This window comes from Ixodes scapularis, unplaced genomic scaffold (genome assembly GCF_016920785.2).
Source record: "Ixodes scapularis isolate PalLabHiFi unplaced genomic scaffold, ASM1692078v2 PGA_scaffold1__304_contigs__length_218370807, whole genome shotgun sequence".
Taxonomy (NCBI): domain Eukaryota; kingdom Metazoa; phylum Arthropoda; class Arachnida; order Ixodida; family Ixodidae; genus Ixodes; species Ixodes scapularis.
Window position 1 is genome coordinate 167,119,070 of NW_024609846.1, and position 22,109 is coordinate 167,141,178.

General features: G+C 43.5%; 1 protein-coding gene across 2 annotated transcripts in view; it reads left to right on the plus strand.

Moving 5' to 3' along the window:
* The window catches only part of LOC8035834 (ATP-binding cassette sub-family C member 9), a 75,394-nt gene that overhangs the window by 2,766 nt on the left and 50,519 nt on the right, over positions 1 to 22,109 (plus strand). Inside the window, exons 3-6 of one of the 2 annotated variants that reach the window (XM_029990516.4) lie at positions 85 to 276; positions 2,487 to 2,642; positions 11,226 to 11,363; positions 17,926 to 18,060. In XM_029990516.4, the coding sequence (XP_029846376.2) occupies positions 85 to 276; positions 2,487 to 2,642; positions 11,226 to 11,363; positions 17,926 to 18,060 (621 nt within the window). Of the gene's footprint in view, positions 1 to 84; positions 277 to 2,486; positions 2,643 to 10,809; positions 10,909 to 11,225; positions 11,364 to 17,925; positions 18,061 to 22,109 lie in introns of those variants that run through there. The other variant, XM_029990517.4, reaches the window with a different exon arrangement.

Sequence of the window (22,109 nt, forward strand, 5' to 3'; positions counted from 1 at the left end):
TTGTTATTCGCCTCGTTCTTGATGTTCGCTTTGCCATTGAAACCGTGAAAACCTCACAGAGTCGTTGATGACCCGCTAATCTAGGCCAAAGCGGAGCAGAAGGGCAGGCAAGTGTCCCTGTGGTGTTGTTTCCTGAAGACTTACTGGAAGACTGCCATGACTGGGGGCCTCATCAAGGTCATTGGGGACGTGGTCGGCCTGGTGGGACCTCTGTCCATCAGCCTCATCCTTGAGTTCGTTGAAGAAAAGACGGCAAAAGATGGTGCCCTGGACGAGGTACGTGTTACCTCGGGCGATACTAGCAGTTTTGCCCCTTTGACAACTTAATACTATGTTGCCTGGAGCGCGTCTTTGATTGGTAGTTTTTAGTGTCCTATCCCGCCCACTCATCAATAGTGGTCCCACAGTGGCAACAAATGGTGTCACAGGAGCCAGTGTGCTATGCTGTCGGATGTCGCAGCCTTGGTGGTAGGTGCCAGAAGTCTCGGCAAAAAGAAGGAGTGAGCACGAGTGCCGCTGTCATCGCGGAGTCCCAACTCTTGACTGCTGGAGCTTGCGTGAACCGTCAAACTAGAATAGACCTGCGGCGGAACGGGCATCTGCCACATCTACCACCGCTACTGCGACACTGCCTCAATAGACCTCTCGCAAAATCGAAGCGATCCTAGTGACATGGTGCCGCGCAAAGCATCTTGGGATCCCGTTGGCAACAGTTTCGGTTTCGATTTTCCAATCTGATTTCCCGACATCCTGTCACGACCAAATGGAGTGCTTGCATTTTTTAAATATATGACTTTCCTTAAATTTAAAATATTGTCGGTGTTGCCTACCAATACGAATAAAAGGCTGGGGCACACGCCGAGGTGTTTCCACTGTCTCCCCCCCACCCCAGCATAAAACGCTTAGGGGGGGGGGGAACGCAAAAATTGGTTAATGAATGTCTCAAAAACATGATCTTTTTGCAATTTCTTTCAATTGGTCTGGCCTTCCCAATAGTATTTTCCATTAATACTGAAATTGCAACGTGACCCCTAAAACCAATACTTAAAAAGATAATTAACAGATTTTAGTTAATTATTCACCTACCTTGACGATTATCCCCTCATCTAATGTCTGCCGAACCTGATAAAGACATGGTGAAGACAGCACTCGTCTGATTCTCACCTCCGTTTTTTTTTAAATCTGTTCGAGTTAAAACTAAACTAAACATCCTGTTTCTGAAGTCAGCATGCTGCTTTTAACTATTCATTTTATCAAGTCAGTGGTCTCTTTCTTTAGAAGTATCAGAAATTCACAAAGAAAAGTAAAGAAACCTTGAAACTTGCACGTCAACTTAAAAAAGGGAAAGTAAAAAGAAAAAAACTTCCTAATTTGAGGTCTGTACCCGCAACAAAGCTAGAAAAAACATTGATGATATATCAAGGAATAGGTTCTCGATATGCAGAACTCTACTCTTGACCAGTGACTGGATATTTAGGCACTTAATATAAATAACAGAACTTATTCTTGTTTATGCACCCTCTCTAGGAACTTGTACAGAGGTGCTGTAGGGTGAAGGCTTGGGCAAGTTGGTTCTGCATATTGAAGAATTAAAAACAGCGCGAACCAGATGAAGGACGAGAGGAGACATACACAGACAGTGCGCTGACTCTTAACTGAACTTTATTGAAAAGCAACACATAAAAATCGCCGGAAATAAATAGGACGCAATTTGTATCCCCTTGTCATACACTATGACTGTCATACACGTGCCCCCAGGAATGCCAGTTCTTTATCAAACAGAGCGATTGAGGGCTCACTTACGCACACATCATTTTCACGTCGAGATATGTGGTACGTCTCGGCAGTCTCCCTTGTTTGCTGTCTATACCTCCCCACGATGACTGTGTCTTTTAACATTGGTTCACATCCATTGTGACAGATGTGGGTGTGAACCGATCTTAGAAGACACAGTCATCCTGGCAGGGTATAGACAGCAAACAACGAGAGAGATTGCGGAGGTGTACCACATATCTTGTGGAAATGACGTGTGCGTAAGTGCGCCCTTAATCACTCTGTCTGATAAAGAACTGGCACTCCTGAGGGCTCATATATGACAGTCGTAGTGCATGACAAAGTGATACGAATTGCGTCATATTTATTCACGGCGATCTTTATGTGTTGCTCTTCAATAAAGTTCAGTTGAGAGTTAGCGCTCTGTCTGTCTGTGTCTCCTCTTGTCCTTCATCTTGTTTGCACTTTTTTTAATTCTTCAATTGTACAGTGGTGCAAGCAATATAGCTTGAAGCAAAACTCTTCGGAGCCCAGTTGCCTTCCTCTAACAGTGTTTCTCCCTTGCCCCCTACACCCATTGGGTTCCAAGTTCAGGTGCCTAAAAGCCTAAAATCCAGGCACCTAAAACATATTTTTCAGTTCTTAGTGTCACACTCCTACTGACAGTGACTGAGTGCAGTATTCTTTGTAAAGATGGTATGCCTCCCTTGCAGCCTGTCGATCCATACCCAACGGCTGGGGAAATCTTGAGCAATGGCTACATCATCTCTGTTGTCATACTGGTAGCCACTTTCATGCAAAGCACCTGTTCCAACAACTTCAACCACATGGCCATCATGGAAAGTGTCCATGTGCGATCTGCCCTTCAGGTGTGTGGTGATAATAATTACACATAATCTTTATTAACAAAAATGAGGTACTCTGGGTAGCTTGTAAGGCTATATTGTTATTAGTGATATTCGGTGCTCAGGACTAAAAGACATATTTTTTTAACCTTGAATTTGTTATTTAACTGATAACTAACTTACCTTTTCTTTCTCCAAAGCTCCAGTAAGCTTTGTATCTACCTTGCTTTCTGTTGTTATCTCTCCAATAACTTCAACTTTCTTTTTTTCAAAAGCTCTGGTAAGTTTCCCATCTCCCTTTCTGTTTGTTCTCTCTCTCTCAAGATAAGTTTCAAATCGGTGTTGCCAAAAGTAGATCAAAAGTGTGAAAGCAAAAAAAAAAAAAAAAAAAGAACCTCTTGGCAAACTTGCCCCCACTTCAACGGCCTTATCAGCTGCATACCGTTAGCAGGTGCGTTCTGTCGTTATTGAGTGTCAATCCAATATCCATGATGACCTTTTCAGCTACACTTGGTCAAACTCTTATCTTGAGCTTATAAGAGTTACAAGAATATAAGTATTTCTTCTCCTGTCTCTTCTTGTTACATTTCTTCTCTGCAACACGTTTGCCTTCTCTTTTTTTTTTTCTGCCATGGGATAAAAAGAGTGGGTATAGCCCTGCAACTGCTGCCGCTGCTACGTTCGGTCGTACATGTTTACTCTAGGGATGACGCTGGAGGCTTTAATAGACACGTTTACGTTCTGTGATGGCCGTCGTTCGCTAGGGTAGCGAGGGCGGCCGCGTGCCAACTAGCGTGTGCCAACTTGGCACGGTTGTCTTTGTGTTGTCTTGTCTTTCGACGTGAAGGAGCCCCCTTGCCACCAAAAGTTCTCCCCCCAGGTTTCCTGCTGTTGACACTAACCCCTTTTTTCTGCTTTGTAATGCTTATTAATCATCAACTTTCTCCTCATTGTTTCAGCTAAGATTATTTTGTGCTTGGAGGATACCTCCTTGCATTTATTTTTACTTCTAGACAGAGAGTTATGGGAAGTTTTACTTTCTTAGTCAACCTGGCTCTTCCAGTATTATTTCTATAACAAGTGTGCCGATTAACATGCACCAAGTAAAAAGAAAAAAAAAGTAAAGTGTTTTCCATTAATGCAAACCAACTGTATGTTGTTAGCAAGTGTCTTGCAAAAGTGGAATATTTTTTTTATGGAGTAATTTATCAATGAAGTAAGACTAATGACCCAACTTTGTAAGCATTCATTTAAGGGGTAAGATGTATATTAAAACGTTATAGACTGCCTTGAAAGATTGAGGTGTTTGGAAGCCTGTATGCTTTGCCTGCTTCTTTTTTTGTCCTAAAAAGAAAGCCCATAACTTATCACGCGACAACGTGCCCAAGTGCAATTGCAGCGGATGCACTGTCACGTGGTATGTTGTGGGCTTTCTTTTAGGTCACAAACGAAAAGTATGTAAAGCACACCATGTCGGTAAGCACCTCAATTATGTTTTCTCTAAGGTGTTCTACAGCTTGTTAATTGACACTTCAACCCATAAATTAATGTTTAGTTTGCTTGCTAACAACATACAGATGGTTTCATTCCTGTAGAGTGCCTCATTGTTAATTTTTGTTTTCTTGCAAAGCTTGGTGCATATTAATTGGGACACCCAGTATATGTTTTTGTTGTATCCAGCCAACATAAAGAGAACAATCTTTTTTTTTTTTTTTAAAGCCTTATGAATTGGGTTCTAAATGCAAATTTATTGGAAACATGTTACAATTTCAGTATTTTCCAACTTTTTCCCTATCAGCCGTGCATATGGGATGTCCAAATTTTTGTTCATGTTCCTAAAAAGTGCTTTTCTTTTGGTTTAAACTAAAAAGCCTTTCTATGTAACAGTGGCTAATGTGTACCTGTTAACATAGCGATCATGACCACAGGCTTTGATTGGAGAACCTCTTGTCAGATTAAATTAAGTCTTTTCCTAACCACTTTTCTGCAGGTTGCTTGACCCTTGCTGTAGACGGAATTGCTTTTTGCTTTGGTGCTTCAGCATTTTTTCCAAGGTATAAAATGACAATATCAAGAGGTCAGCAGCATGAGAACTGCTTGTGACAAATGTTATACTGCATGGCATGTGAATGACTCAGACCACTTAATTTTAGTGATTGCGACTTGCATGCATTATCACATCCCGCCAAGGTGCACAGATTGCTTGATGTTGCTTGATTGGAACCCTGGCTTTCAGTCCTGATATTTTCACATTTGCAGCACATAACATGAGATGTCTCAGTTTCACTATGTACCTGTAGAAAGTCTGTAGAACTATTTGGAGATTTTTGTTTTTCTTCATACTTCCGCATTGTTGTGCTTCAACTCTAAGCGTTTTTATCTTTTTATTTTTTTTAACACCCTTTGATGCAGTAAAGGTAATACCCCTGTCAGACGGGCACCTAAAGGGACCTTTACGCCAAAGGACCTTTAGTCTAAATGTCATTTAGGCAGTGCCACACGGCAACTCAAATAACATTTAGCGTAAAAGTCCTTTTCGTGAACCTGAGTTCCCGCAACTCCTTTACAGCTAAGGAGGTTATAAGTTCTAGGAGGGGGCACGTTGCAATATTGGTGAAGCCTAGTCATAAGAAGTTTAAACGATATTGTGGCCAACGTGACCATAGATCTCTCTGGCAGTTGGTGCACGTGACATGTCACTTGTGAGATGGATGGTTGATTGTAGAAGGATTCCTTGCAGGCTTGCGTGCGCTCCGTCCGATAGGTTTTATCAGATCAAAGGCTAGACGAAGGCAAACTACGGTCACGTGATGTGGTCACGTTGGCCTGATAAGTGAGGAGAGTAAGGAGGAAAATGAGAAAGAGGCGAGGCGTCAAGGGAGCATGGCTTGTGGAGGCTACGCGGCTGACGTCATGCCCTCTCCTACCCTTCTATCCTCGTTGTTTACAGCTGCTAAACGCCTACTCTCGCCAGCAGCAGTCTACACCAGGGAAGCGAATTGAAATAAAAGATTGCATCGATATCTAAAATCAATGCGTTAGCATTTTTGTTATTGAAAAAGGGCGTGTTTCACGTATACTCTGTACAAACCTCACTCTACTAATAGTTTTTTGTACTCACGGCCCCAGCTATCTAGTAGGCCTCGTCGTCGCCTGCTCGCGTCATCCGCTTCGGCACTTCGGTTTTCCTCCTCTTGATTTTCCTTGAAACCATAGTTATCTAGCTTTTATTTCTCTACTTATATTACTCTCCGTACTTTATATGTTTAATGTTTTTTTTTTTTGTACATGTATATTTCTGTATCTCACTCTCGCGTCGTGCGATACGTCGAACGACGGAGGAGCATCCATGAGTAGGAAAGGGTCACCGCGCTTTCATTAGAGCGTTGAAGTGACCTGGGCACTGGTACGACTTTAGGAAGTTCGCCTGGAGGACCCCCGCCTCTTGCGATGAACCTCAAGCGCCAGCACGACGCCGAACCGAACAGGACAAAAACGTATTAGAAGCACGGAAAGGAGCGGGAGCACTGAGCAACGTTAGGACTAGCCTCCCTAGTTAGGACTGAAACGGGAGACGCCCAGGGTGCCACTAAACACTAAAAACTACTTTGCTTGGGCTTCAAGTGGTCTTTGTTGTAATCAATTGACTAAACTCATTATTTTTTTTTTTTAATATCTTGTTTGCTTCAGAAAAACTTAAAAAAATTATTTATATCTCCAAAATATTATTTTTCTGGCCTGAACATGATTTATGCGTTTGAACCGAGCTACGAGACTTCAATCGCTGTAAACATCGTCTAAATGACATTTACTTACGCTGTCTGGCACGGCAGAATGTAGAGGTCATTTGAAAATCCTAAAGGCCTTTGGCGTAAAGGTCATTTTAGGTGCTTGTCTGACAGATTTATAAGAAACTGCTAATTTGCAGTGGATGGTATTTTCATTCAGCAGTACCATTATTCCTTCTTTACTTGCGTAATATTATGAAGTGACTTGTGCTGGAGACTATTGAAAGTTATTCAAGTTGACCTTGTACCTTAATATCATGACTCGCAACTCAGAGGCATAGTGTGCACATGGGAAGGACAGTATTGGTTATTCTCATCCACAGAGTGAGTTGTTCACACAAGGAATGCACAGATATATTTTCATTAAGTAGAAAAAGATAAACATGACATTGAAGAACAAAACGTATTCCTTTTGTTTTTTTTGTGGCAATCAGGAGAAAAACACCTTATACAGGGTGTTTTTCTTAGGCTTTACAGATATATTTTTAAAAAAAGCCCCTGGAAGTTACACTAATGCCGTTTGCGCAGTTGATTTGTATCCACTTTAGACCACTTTAGTGTTGCTTTTTTAAAACAAGTTTGTAAAACGTAAAGAAAACACGTTTTATAGGGTGCCACCATCTCAATGAAAAACACAATTGATCTTTTGCCACTCTATATTTGCATACAGATAGTGCTTTCACACAGCAGGCAAATATAGTAGGTAGGCATCTTAGAGTTGCGACTTAATTTAATTATTTTTAGTGGAGCCGAGTAGCTCTGGATATCAAATAAAACATATGTACTAAGCTCTTAAAGAGTGTCAACTTATAATGAAGTTCAGAAGTGTGATTATGTATGTATGTATGTTTAAATGCCTAAATTTTTGTGACAGTTCCTAAACAGCACCTAAAGGAGTACTTCAATGAAATTTGAAATATACCTGTTGCGTTCACAAATAGGTTTATTATGATCCACAATATCTGTAAATGACAATCACACGTTTGTATTTTGAGCCTGATGGCTGTATTTTTCGTCATAAGCAACCCACTTTGGCAAACGCTCGGAGAGCAGCCAGCGGAGAGCACGTCACATTTGCAGCAATCGTGACATAGTTTGTCTGCGTGACACAGCGTCCGCTGTCCGGACAGCGTCCGCTGCGTCTGGACCTTACGTCCGGACGCAGCGGACGCTGCGAGCTATTCTAGCTAATCCCGCTCTGTGGACGTAGCCTGTGATACGCTTTCCACGCGTTGCTGTGCCCCCTCTCCAAGGTCAGGTGACATTCACACAGCCTTGGATAGGCCCCGATGGCTCGTAGCATCCGTTGAAAGCAGCTGAAGCACACCAGCGATCAGGCCACCGCAAGCAACTCCAAAGCTGTCTTTGCATGAATTTTGAGGGACGGGTTAATCTTCTATAATCTTGTTGAGGGACAGTAGCGATGAGCCTCGGGGAGAGGGGAGTTCCTCCTTCAGCTCTTTTCTCGTCTTGGCCGGAGTGGCCAAGACAGTTACCGTCACTACCTGTTAAGGTTTCTAGACGGGCATTACAAGTGGGGCGTTAGCGACATCCACCAGGTGCTCTTTGTTAATCGTGTAATTTGTTTTTAAATTCCTTTTCGTGTCTTTTTTAACAAGAGATTGGTGTGTCAAACTCAGAAAAGCTCCCCCCAGTAAAAGTTTGGTCAATTCGGATTTATCTGATAAACTTAGAATCTTGATGTGCCAATACCCCCCCTCCCCCTTCCAGAAAAAAAAGAAAAAACTGTATTTTACAATTATATTTGATCAGTGCACAGGGTCAGTGGTCCTGGGAAAATGCCATCACAGTTGCCTTTCAAATATCGGACCACTATCAAAAGGGGCTTACTTCGTCAAGGTTCATTCAGGACATCAGGTTATTGTACTTTCGGGTTGTGACAAAAGCCACTGGTTTGGTTTCCAGTTTGGGCCATTCTATTTGTGGTTTAGAGGGAAGTGTTCTTGTAACAGTGAAAATCATGGACCATATAGATTGCATAAAATGGGGAAGAGGGGCAGTTGAAACTTCTCTATTACATTGTTTACCACATAAAATAGGATGGGATGAATAAAAGCTTCCCAGCGACTACCTCGAGAAGCTTATTTTTTTTTAAGGTATCAACGTTTATCGCAGCAACACTTGTGTGCAACTTTTGTCATGGGGAAACTTACTATTGCAAATGGCGGTGGCAGCAGTGCCGAATCCAGCTGAAGAAAAATTAATTGATATAAGCGCCTTTTTATTTTATCTAGCATATGTTTACACCCGGATATTATTTATTTTTAACAGGAAACACTGTGACATTAAACTCTGATTTTCGGAGAATTGGGAATAGAACAAAAATAAACACCTATAAACTCCGAATTTTCGGCATAAAAATAAACTCTGAAAAACACTGTCTGATTTTGACGATAAATAAACTCCGAAAACAGGGAATGCTAGTCATATCCCTATTCATAATAAATAAAACAATAACCTAAAAAATAGGAAAATATTTATAGCACAGCAGGAACTGAAAATCTCTGACTTGTAACAACTTTAAGGAAAGGAAAAAAAAAATTGTGACTTCAGGGTTGTGCAGCTGTTTCACATATTTTTTCAATAGCTATGGTTGTATTTACTTATAATTTTGAAGCAGATTTACGTAATTCACATATATGAGGTTCAGTTTTGATTGTAAAAAGCTGTACCTCAATTTATTGATGAAACCATCAAATACAGAACTGCAATGTATGAGAAACGTTGGGTCTTCATGACATTTTTACTGGCACACTGATTAATCATACAAAATCAGAGTGTCAAATCATTGTGTCAGGTGGCTTATGTCACGTGGCACAGTGTCATGTAATGTCATGTTACACCATGACTTGACACTCGCATACTAGATTAGTAGATCTAGTACGTACTCACGTACGTACTAGATTTAATGCTTTTGGCACTAACACCACGACTTCACACCTTGACGTACCACCTACGCCACACTACAAAACAAATTCTGAGTTAGCCTCTGCTAGAATGCAATACTGCATTACAATTAATAAATGCACTGCAGGAACGCATTTCAACACAGCTAGAAAGTTATTTTTATGTATTGTGCTGCTTGGCAAGCAACAGGAGAAGAGGTCACCAGTTGCTGCTATGTATAGTTGGGCAAGCTTTCAACAAGGAAAAACCGTTCGACAGATTTTACAATTCTTTAAGGTTTGCCTGTTGACACAGAATTAGTATGATTCTTTCTTTATTGTTACGTTTATAAAACATGCGGACTTATAGTTAGCTTGATTCAAGGTCACATATCCAGGCTGTTTACAAGCATATTTTGAAAAGGTCTTCCTGTTTTGGTCTCAGAATTCTTTCTTTTTTTATTACAATAATGTGTTGTTTTTTTAATTTAGAACTTTGATCTACATATACTTTTTAAGTTTACTACCTCATAATTCAAAGAGTGCAATGCTTATTACTTTCAGTAGGATATTCTAATTGGCAGTAACTATTAGGACTCATTTCTAATTGTCAGTGAAAGATTAGCAAAATCTGAGAATTCTTTTTAAATGGTGTCAAAATTCTGAGGACTTTGCTGCAGTCTATTTGTACAATATTGTTACGAATTTGACTTTACTTTTAATGGCATATGTGATCTAGTCAACTCTAGTGCCTCCAAATCGCTCTCTGTGCCATCTGCACATGTAGCGTCGTCGTCTTCCTCCGGTTCTGTACACCGTGACAATATCTAGGCATACTTTTTCCCATAGTTTTTGTGGGGGATATTGTAAAACAGTTGGACAGAAATGTTTGCCATAAAGTCATATTTTTCTTAGAACTTAAATAGATGAAGAAGCAGGCTCATATCTGTACTTAGCATGCAAATTTACATTTACTATCATAATTTCATTTACCGTATTTACTCACATAATTAACACACTTTTTTCCCCGAAAAATTGACACATATTTTTTTTTGGGGGGGGGGGGGGGGTTCATTATGCGGGGTAAAATATTTGCATCGCTTCGTGCAAATGCCATATTAGGTGCCAATATGGCACGGCAAGGTACTGTGGCATGTCTCCACTGATGGAGGCGCACCCAGAGCTGGTCGGGGATGTGCCACAGTAACCATGCTTTGCAAATAGCAAACCTCTTCTTAGGCCTAACCACTTTCACGATTTCACTGTCCGAAAGCGGTCCAGAGACAACGGCGTGTTCCTTGACATCAATGCATTCAACAGACGAAGAATATCCGTGGCTGGGCGATTCTTCGACCCAAGTTTTGTCAAGTTTGCACGCTGTTCGGTTTCACTGTTGATCACTTCTGGACTACGCACTTGCAGCCATTACGAGGGTGGCTTGGTTTGGCTTGACGTGGCCTGACTGCTTGGCAGCAAAAGAAAATTGGCTTGGTGGCTAGCTAAATTCGACGCAATTCCATACTCGCGGAGACGAAAATTGGAGGGTATGTTCATTATGAGAGGGGAAAAAAAGTCCAAATATTGGTACCTGTTGTGGTGAGTGCATTCATTATGCGAGTAAATACGGTAAATTGGATTTTAAATTACAGAAAAACTGTTGAGTACCGGTGTCTCCTCAAGTAGTGGCATTACCACTTGATAAGTTCACCCTTGAGAAATCTTCCTAGATGCTGTTCTTAACTTGGGCTAACATTAGCATGCTTTTTGAGTTTTTTCTTAGTGATAGTGTTACAGCTTTTGTTGATTTTTATTATTTATCTAGCTTCCTATGTTTTTGCTGAACAGCATGAATGATCGTAGCAAGCTCCAAATAAAACTTCACTAATTAGGATTTGACCTGTCCACTTTTGCAGAGCCTGGTTTACAGGAAATCATTACGCATTGCAAGTGACATTGATGTCGGCTTGGCAGTGAACCACATGTCTGTGGACTCATTTAATGTCATGCTGCTCTTCTCAATGGGACACTATATCTGGGCTGTGCCATTCAAGGTAAGAAGCCTTTTATTTCTTACTTTATGGTAAAGGAGGTAAAAAACGAAAGATGTTTACAAATCTCTGGAATGCGAAATTAGAGCGCAGCTCTTGAGGAGGAGGGGAGGGTACGGAAGGGAGGGTGTACCTCTCCTTTTTGTACCCTCTTTTTCTGTACCCTCTCGTCCTCCTCCTCCATACCCACCGCTTCTCGTCCTCCATACCCTCCCCTCCTCCCCCAGTTTCCCCGCTAAATTTAGTTCAGAAATTGACGTCATGTGACCTCAACACCTATTTAGTTTCCCCGTTAAATTTAGCGAGGAAAATGATGTTGCGTGACTTGGTGTCATTTCACCTATGGACAAATTCAGTTCCTCTTCTAGATTTAGCGGGAAAGTTGACATATTGAATTTGTCTGCTAAATCTAGCGGAGAAACTGAATTTTCCCGCTAAATTTATTGTGGAATTTAATTTTTGTTGTGGTCACGTGACATCACCTTTCCCGCTAAATTTAGCGTTGTTACGCCTACGGCGACGCCGTGAAACATGGAAACGGACGCCTAAGAGCTGCATTCTAAAAAATACTCAACCTTATTTTGGTAGTACATTGTGTAAAAAAAATCTTTTGCCTCTTCAAGCCAGATGCAGTGTAAACCGCATATAACGTATGCCGCGGGAGTCGCGAAAATCCGCACAATAAGCGGTACCGCGCTATAGCCAAAACATCAATTTTTCAGGCCAAAATGCATGCCATCAGGCAACTTACCTTTGTAAAAGAATTTATTTTATGTTAGATGAAAAATAAAGCTTAGTTTGAGGAAAGTCTTCATTTCACCAGAGTAGTACACTTCTCTCTCAAGTGTGTTACACATTTTGAAAGAAATGAGCGACTTTTGCCTGGCGCAGCCTTTTAACGGCTGCGCCAGGCGGGTTGCGGACGGACGCTGCGAGCGTTCAGGATTGCTAACACTAATCACTTTTCTCCGGCGATGAAAACGCGTGAAAATTCGCATCCTTTATACGGTACGCGCCAATAACTTGAGCACAGACATGAAATGCTCCAAATAAAAAATCCGGGCGATGTTCGAAAACACAAATGCTTAGAAAGCACCACTGTAGTCAGTGGCGTCCGAAGTATTTCTGAGGTGGGGGGGGCAACGGAATTGGGGGGGGGGGGGGGGGGGGATGAAGCATCTAGAACAATATGGATATATAAAATCGAAACGCTCACAAACGTTTATTTAGAACGAATATATGACCTTCCTCTTTTGGAATGTGGTGATCTTGTTTTTCTCCCATGTTGACGTCTTCAAACAGCGTGAAATAAGAAAGAGCTCACTGGTGCCCGAAAACGGTTTGTCGTTCAGCCGTCCTCGACACGAACTCTCTGATGATACAGTTCAAATCAAGTTTTGCTGCTCGCTCACTATTTACGTGCAGCAGCATCACCTGAGTCAGTCGCTTTTGTGACATGGTAGCTCTGAGGTAATTCTTGATACGCCCAAGTGCGCTGAAACTTCGCTCAGCTGATGCCGCTGCCGCTGGCACTATCATTATAAGTGCCGCAAGGCGCATCACCTCAGTCATCATCCTCTTGACCTCTGGGACTTGTCTGCCCAGAGCACGGCACAACTCGGGTATGGAGCCGATCTGACCGCTTGAAAGCGAGTGAACCATGTTCAGCTGCCTTGAAAGGCTTTCCAGGTGAAAATCAGTAGCGTGGGATCCTAACTTCCTTCTGAGTTCTTCTGCAGTTTGTGGCTTCTCTTGAATAGCGCACAAAATTATTTGCTCTAGTTGTGCGAGACTTTGCGTGCCTGGTTGCTTGAATCGTCTTGCAAGCTCGGCGCGAACACAATCTAACGCTTCGTAGAACTGCTTCCGAAGGCCTGTCTCCGCTTCTAGAAACGCTGGTTGACAGGGCTCGCTGCTGTGTTCGAACCTTCTTGGAGGACCGCATCGCGTGGTCTTGTTTGAAGGGGCCTTTAGCTTATGCTTCTTTGCTGCCCCCTCTGTACGTTCGTACACTTCTTGGAAACCACTCTCCTTTCTTTGCCTTGTCAAGTGTGCTTCCAGGACCTCCGTCGCCCTCAGCGCTTCTTGCACAGAAGTATCTGGCTTCTGCAGCGATGTTGCAAGTTCTTCGCATGGTCCAAATATTGTGATGGCGCAGTTGAGACCAAACACGGTCTCAAACTTTTGCATTTTCTTCAAGAAGCCATGTATTGCTGCCTTCTTGTCGTCTCACGGATACCCGTTGTCATTCAAAATGTCTTTCAGGGTTAAGGCGCGTTCACACTGTTGCAACCGAGTACGACCGAGAAAGACTTCTTGGGACCGGATGCACTGAGCGGAGCTGGTTCTAAGAGATCGCAAGAGGCTTAAAAACCGGTTTGGTCTCTCTCGGTCGCACTCGGTTGCAAGAGTGTGAACGGGCCTTTAGTTGCACCCTTTCGTAGTTCTCGACGAAGCGCATTATCGCTTTTACTCTAACAACCCACCGGGTGGGGCACAGGGGAAGCAGCTTGGATATTTTTCCACTGGCGATGGTACCTTCTTCGCTCTCGTGGCCAGGAGATATGACAACATTCTTATATGCTTTCGTTCGCTTCGCTGACTCCATTATGATTCCCGAAACGTCCTTAACGATGGCAAGCGCGTCGCGAATCAGCTCGCAGCCTCGTCCAACCTCCCCTGCGGAACAAGATCTAAGGCGTGGTTGCTGCAATGAACGTGCACAGCTTTTTGCTGCACTTCGGTCACTTTTTTCTGTACCCCGTTTAACCTTCCTGACATATTTGCAGCAGCATCAAAGCTCTGTCCACGAAGGTTCTGAAAGTCTAGACCCAACCGCATGATCATGTCTTTGATCACAGCAAAAAGAGTTGCGGCTGTGGTATCACTCAGGTTGTACAAGCCAACAAAAATCTCCTTTACATGCAAAGTGTCTGGATCCACGCACCTGATGCACAGCGAGAACTGCTCAGAGGATGAAACATCTGTCGTGCCGTCGGCAATGATGCTGAAGAAGGTTGAATGCTTTACCCCCTGTATGATGCTTCGCAGCAGCCCGTGAGACATGATTTCAATGACTTCGTTTTGAACGTCAGCGCTCAGCCACTTGTCCCGCCTTTTCATCCACATCTCCAAGGCCGGGACGTCTTGAGATCTTTCGTCGAGTAGAAGCCGCAGGTTTCCATCTTCATACGAATGTCCGCGCAGGGCCTGACCCGAGCGTGCAAGGTATCTGATGGAACTGAAGACAACACAGAGTGCCGTTCGCGCCTCATTCTGCTCCTTCAGGCTTTGCTCACTGAGAAGCTTGATCACTGGTGCTTTCTGCAGTCTCTGCAACAAGCTATCCACGGACCGGCTGTGGCATTCACTTTTTTCATGAGTTCTAAACTTCTCAGTGGCCTTCTTCCAGTTTCTGAAGCCGGATGAAATGAAAGTCACCTTGGCACCACGAACACTGTTTTTGCATTTTATAGTGCACCATGCCACACATTCATAGCACAGCACACTGTCACTGTCGCAGTTGTAGTGAAGCCATCTGAACTTCTTGAACCATTCAGGCAAACAGGCTCTCCCTTGAGCGTTTTTAGGAAACCGATAGTCGCTGGCTGGATGAAACTTCGTTACGATGCTCGCAACAGAACCTATTCGAGACGATTGTGGGGCTTGGGATTCCTCCACTTCTGTCCGTGATCCCGGTGAATGTGCAGTACTCGTGTCCTTGTCACCCACACTGCACTCAGTATCGCATGGCACTGTTGTCGAAGAATTCCCAGTGTGTTTTCTTTTCTTCGCGGCATTGTCCTGCAACCACTTGTCCAAGGACATTCTTTTATGAGGAGGGGGCATGCTTGCAAACCTTAGAGATTTCAAGAAACGATCAACGAATGCCTGTTGTTTTTTGACTTTTATATTTGTGCCCAGAGATGGCACCACCGATCTGGCAGATAGTCAAAAGATTGGAATGATGATTGACTGACATGACAAAAGAGGGCGTTGCAGCCCATCTTGTATTTATGCGTTGTTTGTATGCTTTAAAAAATTGAGTTCTGTGACCGCGGCCTATGTGAAAGGACATCCTGGTGTTTGACTCCTTCGGAACCGAGGTGTTCCAGGATGCGGCGTAATCATGTAGGTCTGCGGGTCGTATGCTCGACCACCTTCGTCCAAGTCCTCGGCGGTACCCGCACGGCACGACGCCCCAGGGATTACTGCAGCCTCGAACTGCGAAATCATATGCGCTTCGAGCAGCGTAGGCACGTATCCACTGCTTTATTCGGCTTCAGAAATGGAGAAGCTCCTGCTTATTTCTGGTTTTAAAATAACCGCAAATAATTGAGCCCTCGAATAACTAATCCCATGATGATAAATATCATCATGCCACCGTAATGCGAGAAATTCATGCCCGCGAAATATCTTAAAAATCGAAATCTGAGAAATTTGCGAAATATCGAGCTCGCGAGCCGCCATTACTAAAAAATCTCCGGGGGGGCGGTCGCCCCCCCTGCCCCCCTCTTCCGACGCCACTGACTGTAGTCGAAGTAAACAAACACAACAACACAAGCGTTTCTGCCGTCTTGAGAGGGCCGCCACAACATCGCCGCACGAGTAGGTGGATCTTCCCTTCTAGTACGTGCTGGGTTATCATAGCAACACACAACGAAAATTCACAGTCAAGGATAGCGCTTTTACGCGGAACGATGAGCTTCCATCACGCCGTCTACGTCGACGATCACAACCGACGCCATGTTTGCGGATAGAAGCAGCCGGCCCGCGACCGGCATGCAACGCACGCGAACACTTCTCCTCGACCTGCGATTGGTCTGTCGTTCCGGTTGTTTCCAACCATCGCAGCAAAGGGACCCTTGGGAGGGACGCACGCATGTGAACGACACGTGCGTGCGTCCCTCCGTCGCTATGGCAACTCAAGCCTCTTTCTTCGCTTCTCCCCGGTTCTTCGAGCAACCTCCTTGCCCCGCGAGTGCCGCTTGCGGCTCGCGCCGTTATCTAGCGCCGCACAGGGAAGCGTGCTCGCTGCGCCGGTCAGTCGTCACGGCCGCCGGGCTGTTCCAGAAACTGCACTATAACCGGTATTTCCCTTCGTGCGCCTGCATTTTAAGCGGTATGTAAATGCATGGAGTTCTATGGGAGGCGAACCGGTGGTTTAAAAAAGCCGTGTTATACCCGGTCCTGCACTATAAGCGGTTACGTTGTAAGTGGTCTATACTGTATCTTGCTCAGACTTTGGTGTCTCCCCTCATGATTACCGCTATAGCAAGGCCCCGATTCACAATTCCTCGAAATATTGAACACCTCAATATCTGAGCATGCCCTCGACTTTGAAACTTATAATTTCAAAACTTTTATGCACACATTTTTTTGAGGCAAAGTATGGCATTGTATTCTTAACTCTGAAGGTCAATCATTCCACCTACATGAAAAAAAAAAAAAACACACACACACAAGTGTACATGCAAGTAAAGTTAAAGAATATTTTTTTCGTTTTCCCGTCAGCCTCAGATGATTTTTGTATACCGGGGTTCAACCTTCTCGACGATAAAACAAACCTTGCAGAGTATTTTTCTTCTAGTGCCCTTAAGTAGTCATTTGCAGCAATGGGTATTCTCCACTCATTGTGACCCTGCGTGTAAAAAGCCTTAGGATACTTATGGTCAGCTGGTGACGCTTTTGACATTGTTTTACACGAGAATAGGTTTTAGCCGAGGTCATCAAGAGCACCAAGAATATTTTATCTAGCACTCTATTTGCATAAAAGAAATTTCTCACTTGCTACTTTGTGCAGGACTTGACATTGTAATTGCAACTTTTTGGCCTAGGAAAGAAATAATTACACTGTATAGCATAATTACAAAAACCCTTGACTATATAATCTGTACCCAGTGTAAACTCCGCAGGGGTAAATTTCGACTAAAAACAAGTTTTTTCTTCAATAGTTCGTACCTGCAGCTTAGTCCGCACTAGGTGTATGCTTCACCCATATTTTAAATCTGCTAAAATTATTAAGTCGTTAGTTTCCCAACAAATGGCGCTCTTTGCTGACTAATAAAGCAATATGAATGTATATTTGTCTTCTTCCTTTGGTCCTTATCATTTTTATAACCATATTGTTTTAAAACAAACACAGCTTAGCGGGAACACTCTTCTTCATTTTGAAAGCGACCGTCACTTTAAGAAGACTTCAAAGCTGCTTATTTGTTTTGTAGTAATAATTTTCCAACTGCAGGCAGTTAGTGCCATCAAGTTCAAGCTTGATCCACATTGTTCGCTTTGATACAGTCACCTTTTATGTCACCTGTGGAGGCACCCAGGTCAAAAGCAACACACTGAAAGTACCAGCTTTTCTCGTTGACTAATGCCCAGCTTGCAACTCCGTGATCTCGACAACCACACTGGGCATCAACTGCACTGATAGCGAGCGATTTTAAAAAACAAATTCTGGTACCGGCCGCAGCTTTAGATAGTCTGAACAGTGTAGAACATCAACTTTTAGACACGTATAGTCCGCTAAACATGGCAATTGTCAGTGTTCCTTTCTTTCTTGCAGCTGATCCTTCTACTGATACTGCTTTACAAGCAGCTGGGATACAGTGCCCTTGTTGGTGCGGCCACCATCTACGTGTTGTCTCCATTGCAGTACTGGGTCTGCACCAAGCTTTCTAAGCTGCAGAAGGAAGCCCTGGTATGGGACTTGAGGACTGTTTTTGGGCATTCATTCACGAAAATCGGGCTCTGATTGCTGTTTGCCTTTTCTTGTGGGATCTACAAATTTCTTTGTAGGAAGTTGGGAGAGACAAGGAAAAAAAATGAAAGAATGTTACAATTCCCTGTAATTCCAAATTAGAGCGCAGCTCTTGAGGAGGAGGAGGAGAAGGTACAGAGAGGAGGGTATGCCCCTCTTCCTCATCCGTACCCTCCCTTTTTCCTCTCTTGCTCCCCTCCCATTTAGCAAAACATTTTTGCTAAATTTCTTCTTAAATTTAGCAGAAAAAATTCCTCGCTAAATTTATAGGGGAATTGTTTGCGCTAAATTTAGGGAGGAATTTTTTCTGCTAAATTTAGCGGGAAAATTTTCTGTTAATTCAGAGGGGAATTTTTTTGCTGAATTTAGGGGGAATTTTTCCCACTAAATTTAGTGGAGAATTTTTTCTGATAGAGTTACCGTAGAATTGTTTTCACTCAATTTAGCGGGAAATTCTTCCCCCGTGATTTAACGGGGAATCTTTTCCGCTAGATTTAGCAAGGAATCTTTTCCGCATCTGTGGAATAAGTTCTAGCGGGTAATTTTTTCCACTTGATTTAGCTAGAAATTTTTTCTGCTAAATTTATCAGAGAATTTTTTCCGCTAAACTTAGCGGGGAATTTTTTCCAATAAACTCAGCAGGGAAAATTTCCTGCTAAATTTAGCGGGAAATGTTTTTGTTAGATTTGCAGAGAATTATTTTTTGCTAAATTTATTGGGAAATTTTTTCTCTTAAATTTAGTGGGGAAATTTGCCTATAATGCAATGTGCGGTGATGTCACTCGTGACATCACATGTGACGTCTTGTGTGACGTCACACATGATGTCTTCTGTCACGTTATTATGGGAAACGTCCCATAATGCAATGCATCATTATGCCGACGGGCACGCCGACGCCGCTCAAGCCGGAAACAGACGCCTGAGAGCTGCGCTCTAAAATACTAAAACATCAGACGAGCCAGAAATTATTTTCATTTTTAGTGCAGAATTGCATTTTTGAAGGAAGCTAGCTCAGGTGTCCATGGTGTGTGCAGCGTCGGTTGTGAAGTCGTGGTGTAACGAAATGTCATGTGACCACATTGCGTGATGTCAGGCTATGTGACGCCACAGGACATCACTTATGTCACGTGATACAACAATTTGATGCCGTGACCTCATATGGTCATGTCACATTATGTCGTATCACACTCTGCCTCATCATGGGATGTCATTTGACTCAATGTTTCATCTCAATTTCTGCTCCGACATTGCCATTTCAAAAATTGGTAGAAACGTGTGCAAAACTTATTGAAAAAGAATATTTTACTACAGTAAAACCTCATTAATCCAGATCTCATAGGACTGCAAAAATGTCAGAATTATCCGAAAGTCGAAATATCGAAGGGACAGAAATCTGTGCTAAGAGGTTTCCCTGTGACATACCTTTATTTTGAGAATAAACCTGTTATTGCCGCCTGCTTTCTGGACAACATTTGGGCCGAGCGACAACTTTTCTTAGCGCAGCCGGGTGGTCCACTGCACTCGCACTGTCAGTGGTGTTGCAGCGAAATTCTTCGAGCACAAGAGCCTCCGTGGCCTCTCACAGAGTGCGACAAGGCGGCGGCTCCTCACATGGACAGTTTTCATCTTCATTCGAAGCATGCCCGTCGTCACACAGGGCGTCCCTGATGATCTCATTGTCACTCGGCTGGCTGGCCACAATAACACCATCATCAATCACAAGGTAGTCAGCAGGTTGCTCGTCTTCAGCAATGCCTGGGGCCTCCATCGCTCGGCAAGCTTCGGACCGGACAAAACCGCTATGCTTAAAGCAATCAGCGATAATCTCAGCAAGTGCTTAGTCCCCCACATACGACGAAGTATGGATTGCGCTAAGGAGCGAAACTTCATATTTTTTTGCTCTCACGATGCACAGCAACATTCGCTCCAATACGTGCTTCCTGTATCTGCTTTTCAAGTACTGAATTATTTCTTGATTCATGGGTTGAAGGGCAGCAGTAGTGTTCGGAGGCAAAAACAGGACCTGAATGCACTCCAGTTCAGACATGTTGAAATGGGTGCGGCAATTGCGGACAAACATCACCACCTTGCGCTTCTTGGCACGGAAGCGTCGGTCTAGTTGGTGCAGCCAAGTTAGAAAAATTTCAGACGTCATCCAGGCCTTCTGATCCGCTCTATAGTCCACGGGAAGTCGTTTAAGGTTTTTTGAAACATCTCGACTTCTTTGCCTTTCCAATCACAAAAAGTGGCAAGCGCTCCGTACCAGTCATGTTTGCGCTGACGAGATCTGTGACCCTTTATTTACTTCTTTTGCCGCCTGTACAGGGGTCTCCTTTCAGTGTGATGGTTTCGTCTGGTAGGGCTTTGTAAAACAGCGCTGTCTCGTCTGCATTAAAGATGTCGTTTGGATCCTATGCAGAAAGGTGCTTGCGAAACTTGACATTCTTCCAGTCATCAATTGCATCGCCGTCGACGGCACCTTTCTCTTCGCACACGTTTCTGAAGACCAGTCCGTGTCTGTCTTTGAAGCGAGCAAACCAGCCCTCCGATGCTTTGAACGAAACAATCTTCATCTTAGTGCATACTTCTCTGCTTGCACACAGATCAGAGGACCACTCAAGAGCTGCTGCACATCTTGTGCACTGACAACCAACTGCAGCAAGGCCTCTTCTAGTTTCGGATGCACTGCCTTCCACAGCCGCTCTCATTTCACGTTGAACTTCTCTCTCGAAAGCCTGTAGGATCTCGGCCTCATTTTTCACGTATGTGGCCAAAATGCTTCTCTTGACGTCATACCTTTCCATGACCTCTTGTCGAGAGACTCCGTCTTTCAAGGCCCTCAGTATTTCCGCTTTCGTCGCTAAATCCTTGGTCTGGTACTTCTGTTGCTTTGCTGGCGGGGCCACCATGGAAGTTGCTGCACGTGATGACGGCATGCATAGGGTGTGCGAACCAGTGCGCCGAATGTTCCAGAACAAAACTGTCCCAACTTAGGGAGAACCGGAAGAGACGGGAAAAACCGAAAGAACCACGTGTGCACCTTGGATGGATAGTGGCCATACCCTTTGGAACGGGCGGTAATTTGTGCCACCTGCCAAATTCATCTGAATTAACCATAGTGCGCCCAACTGCCTTCGAATTAATGAGCGTTTGGTGCCATTGACTAATACACATTTGACGGGACTGGATCGGCAGTTAAAATTATCAGAATTTTCGAATTAGCGGAGGTTGAGTTAAGGAGGTTTAACTGGAATTACTGCTCTTAGTGTGGCTTTTGAAAACTTATAAAAGAAGTGCAAAAGCTGCCACAGCATTGAATTCATTGCACTTTGAAAGGTTTGTGACTCATGGGCATGTCTACTGGCTGTTTTTATTTTAACTGCAGTTCTTTTATATATATGCAATCAAGAGTAGTCCGCCCCTGACTTAGGTATTAGCTTAGGGCGGCAAAATTTTGGGAGCGGCAAATTTGGGAGGATGGCTAGAGTATATATAGTGTTGTGCAAATGTTTGAATGTCCAAATATAGATTTGGGATAATGCGCTCTTCGATATCCCCTTCGAGATGAACTGAGATATTTTCATTTCTCGAAGTGTTTATCGTGTGGGTTAGCCCCGTTGAGTGCGCTTCTCGTGCACAAACCACTTGTACACTGCGGGTATTGCTTCCCCACAGTGTAAAGGTGCTCGGTGAGAAGAGCGCCCAACAGAGGTAACCCGCCATGATTATGGCATATGGTAGTATATGTTGGGCAACAATGTCTTGTTCATCATTTGTGTTTGTTTTTTTTTGCCAAATCTAAGTTTGAGGAAAGAATATTTGCACATACCCAGCAGTTCTGTAAATCTTCTCGATTAGTATAGCTGCAACATATTTGTCGCCTACATGACACAGTTTGTAAGTATGGGCTTCTTGCACCTGACGTCGCCTCCGGTTAGACTCGAAATCAAAACCAACGTTGTCGTCTGCTATTACAGCTTTGGCACCAC